The following is a 3,527-nucleotide window of genomic DNA, read 5'->3' on the forward strand; positions in this document are numbered from 1 at the left end:
AGGGATCATAGTCAGCAAGCAACGGAGGTCATAGGGATCATATTTGGTAGGCGATGGTGGTTGATGGGTTCGTTGTTGGCAGGAAACGAAGGACCGTAGTCGGCGTGCGATGACTGTTGGAGGAACCGTAGTCGGTGGGCAATAGAGGTCGGAGGGACCTTAGTCGACGGTTGACGGAGGTTGGAGGGACCATAGTCGATGAGTGACGGTGATCAGAGAGGTCGTAGTCGGCGAGTGATGGTAGTAGGAGGGATCGTAGTCGGTGGGTGACGGAGGTCAGAGTAGTGTGTTGATGACAGTCGTACGGAGGTCTAGTGGTGATCATCGATTGACGGGCGATGGTCCGACAATGTTCAGTGGCTGAGCAGAGGTCCGGTGGAAGTCAGTAGACAGGTAGAGGTCTGGTGGCGGTCGGTGAACGGGCGGTGGTTTGGCGACGATCGGCAGCCGGGCGATGGTTGGCGGCCTGATGGTGGTTGATGGAAGTTTGCCGACAAAGACAATTTTTGATGACCTAATACTCAGTATTTTTTTTTTCAGCAAATCAAATAACATCTTATATAAGCTTGTTGTGACTCAATCAATTAAAATTTAAATCATATAAATGAAAATATATATTTTATTTTTTAAACAGTTACTATAATATAATTTTTTAATTTGATTTAAAGATTATTATGTTTTATAGGTAAATATAAAAATTTAGTTGTTAGGAATGTAAATACATCAAAATTATATAATAGGTTAGTCTCCCATCCACATAACGAGATATTGTCATCATTCACGTAATCACTATATTCTAATTTTAAACATGAAAACCATTAAATAGATAATAATAGAGTTGATTAATTATTGGGTGGGTGAACTAATTCTTATTTTCTATGAAATGAAATCTAATTACAAAAAAAATAATAAAAGATTCATAAGTAAATGGATATTGTCCATAAACCTATAGTTATATAGTTCTCATGTTGTTGATGGCAAATAAATATGCACCACTGTAAATTTCATCAACTTGTAAAAGTAGAAGCAATAGCCAATATGAATTAGCCTAACATAAGTGTGATTTATGCTTCATTTGGGGCAGCTTTTTTGTTGCTTTCTAAAGTAGATTTCTAATACAAAAATTTGTTGACACTTAGGCTTCGTTTGGAACGTCTTTTTTATTGTTTCTTGAAATAGCTTTTTAGTAAAAAAAATTTAATTTTATACTAAAAAGCTACTTCAAAAAGTAGGAAAAAAGCTGTCCCAAATGAAAATTTAATAGATAGTATAAAGCTAATTTAGAAAGCAGTAAGAAAGTTGTACCTAACGAAGCTTTAACCTATTAAGTGTGACTAAAATAAGTGCGACCAAGACTCCGTTTGGAAAGACTTTCTTACTGTTTCTTAAAGTTGCTTTTTAATACAGTAAGAAAGCCGTCCTAAACGAAGCATAAGTGTGCCTAACATAAGTGTGACTAAACCTTGTAAAAATAGTAGCAATAGCCATTATGAATTCTAGCACAAAAAAGTTAGTTGAAAAAATTTTTTGGTTCAAAAATTGTTTTAGAAAGCAGTAAAAAAACTGTCACAAACGAAACCAAAATCTTTCCCACTAAAATTTGCCTTTCCTAATTTGTTTAATTAGGGATCTTTTAAGCGTATGAAATTAGAAATCATATTTTGAAAATGTGAAAATTTGTTAAATCTATTGTGTTTAGTTGGACATAATTAAATAATAAATTTATTTTTTATTAGCAGAATAATAAATTATCTTTTTATTTATTTATTTATTTTATAACCAATCAAGCGTGCCTCCCGCATATACCATGGGGGATGTTTGGTTGCCTGAATTAAGAGGGTAAAGTAAAACAAATACATGTATTTATTAAATTTTGCTGTTTGGCTAATTTTTAGCGGAACAAAAGGAAAACCTCCAATGCATTAATCGTGTATTACGGGAGGCGGATCCCGCGACTTCGAAAGCCGCTCAAAACGAGCGGGTTTGAAATTCTTCGCTGGAGAACCAGCCTCGTGCCATCCTGCGAAGAGCGAAGTCGAACAGCCAAGAGGAGCCGAAGTCGAACAGCAACGAAGGAAAGAAGGAGCGATCCCGTGCGGTATGCGCTCTCGCTCTCGTGCAAATGAACGAAGTTGAACGACGACAAGGGAGCCGAGAAGCGATGGTGCAATCTATGCATCTCCCTCTGCGCCGCTGCCACCTCTGGCGAGTAAAGGCTCACTCATCGTCCTCGGCTTCTTACCCTTATCCCATCCGCTCCTTCCCCACGGCCTTTTCTTCCTTCTGGCCACGATCAGCACGTGCTGGAGTCCAACGATCGCCATGGACTTCACATACCCAATGCCCAAGCTCCCATGTAAGATGGTCTGCACCAAAAGCAGCGTGCTGGAGTCCACGATCAGCACGGGACTCTTCGAAGACTCACCTGAGCTGCACGCGATCAAAACGTGGCGCGGTGAAGATGGAAGAGCGGCCAAATGGGAAGGAATCCCCGCCCATTTGGGGAGCTTCCGTCGCCGACGGAAAGGGACCAGAACAGAGATCTCAGCGGCGTGACCACAGAGGAGGGCGAGGGGGCGGACATCGTTGTCGGAAAGGGCCCAGCAGACGATAGCACCGTCGGAACCACCGGTGAAGAGTGATGGAGGGTTGTGGAGGAGGACAGTGACGGCAGTGATACGGTGAGAGGGCGCAGAAGGGGGCCATAGGCAGGCGACGGCCGGGCACTTCATCAGGCATTCTTTGAATTTTGTTTTTCTTTAATTGATCTATAGTTAAATTTTTAAATATCTCTTAATTATATCATGATTAATGTAAACCCAAATTAACTGATATATTAACTGATCTTCTGAAGCTCAAAAATTTTCTATCCGTCCCGGAAAAAAGTAAATTATTTTTTAAAAGTTACTTTTATCGTAGTAGTTTTATAATCATCTTTATTAAAGTTATAGCGGCCTCAAACAGAGTAGAAAATTTTTTAGAGGTTTTGATGAAAATACTAACAGATGGTTGCATGAATATCCATGATTTCTATCAAATTATTTTTTAAAAAATAACTTTTACTTTACTCTGGATCTTCCTAACCAAACAAGGGAAACAATTCTCATGTGTTTATTTTGCAGACAACCAAACAGTCTCAATGTATTTGGAATACAATACATTAACTTTACACTGCATTTACTTTACGTTGTATTTCTTTTTCAGACAACCAAACAGCCGCTCAAATTTAAGCCTATAAGACCTAGAATATTTTAAGGACAGGATGGGCCTCCTTAATTAAAGGGCTTTTAAAATTCTAAATGGGCTTCTAAAATGGTAAATGTTTTAATGTTTGTTATATGAGCTCCTCAAATTCTTGAAAAAATATTCTCAATCGGAAATATTGCAGATTTATCCTGAATATTAATTACAAAAAATTTTCAAAGTAAATATCCCCTAATTTAGATAGGGAAGAAATTTTGATCAAAATATTATCATCAAAATTTAACATATATATAAATATATATATATATATAATATTCTCATTT

General features: G+C 37.9%; 1 protein-coding gene across 1 annotated transcript; it reads right to left on the reverse strand.

Annotated features, from left to right (window-relative positions):
- Positions 1-1,816: 1,816 nt before the first annotated feature.
- LOC110105387 lies at positions 1,817-3,033 on the reverse strand. The gene has a single exon (XM_020834864.2). The coding sequence runs from the start codon at positions 2,730-2,732 to the stop codon at positions 2,172-2,174; it is 561 nt and encodes a 186-aa protein (XP_020690523.1). The 5' UTR covers positions 2,733-3,033; the 3' UTR covers positions 1,817-2,171.
- Positions 3,034-3,527: the final 494 nt, after the last annotated feature.

Source organism: Dendrobium catenatum, unplaced genomic scaffold (genome assembly GCF_001605985.2).
Source record: "Dendrobium catenatum unplaced genomic scaffold, ASM160598v2 original_scaffold_156526, whole genome shotgun sequence".
NCBI classification, from domain to species: domain Eukaryota; kingdom Viridiplantae; phylum Streptophyta; class Magnoliopsida; order Asparagales; family Orchidaceae; genus Dendrobium; species Dendrobium catenatum.

Coding starts and splice junctions, on each gene's coding strand:
- LOC110105387 (XM_020834864.2), bottom strand. CDS start 2,732: ATGAAGTGCCCGGCCGTCGCCTGCCTATGGCCCCCTTCTGCGCCCTCT.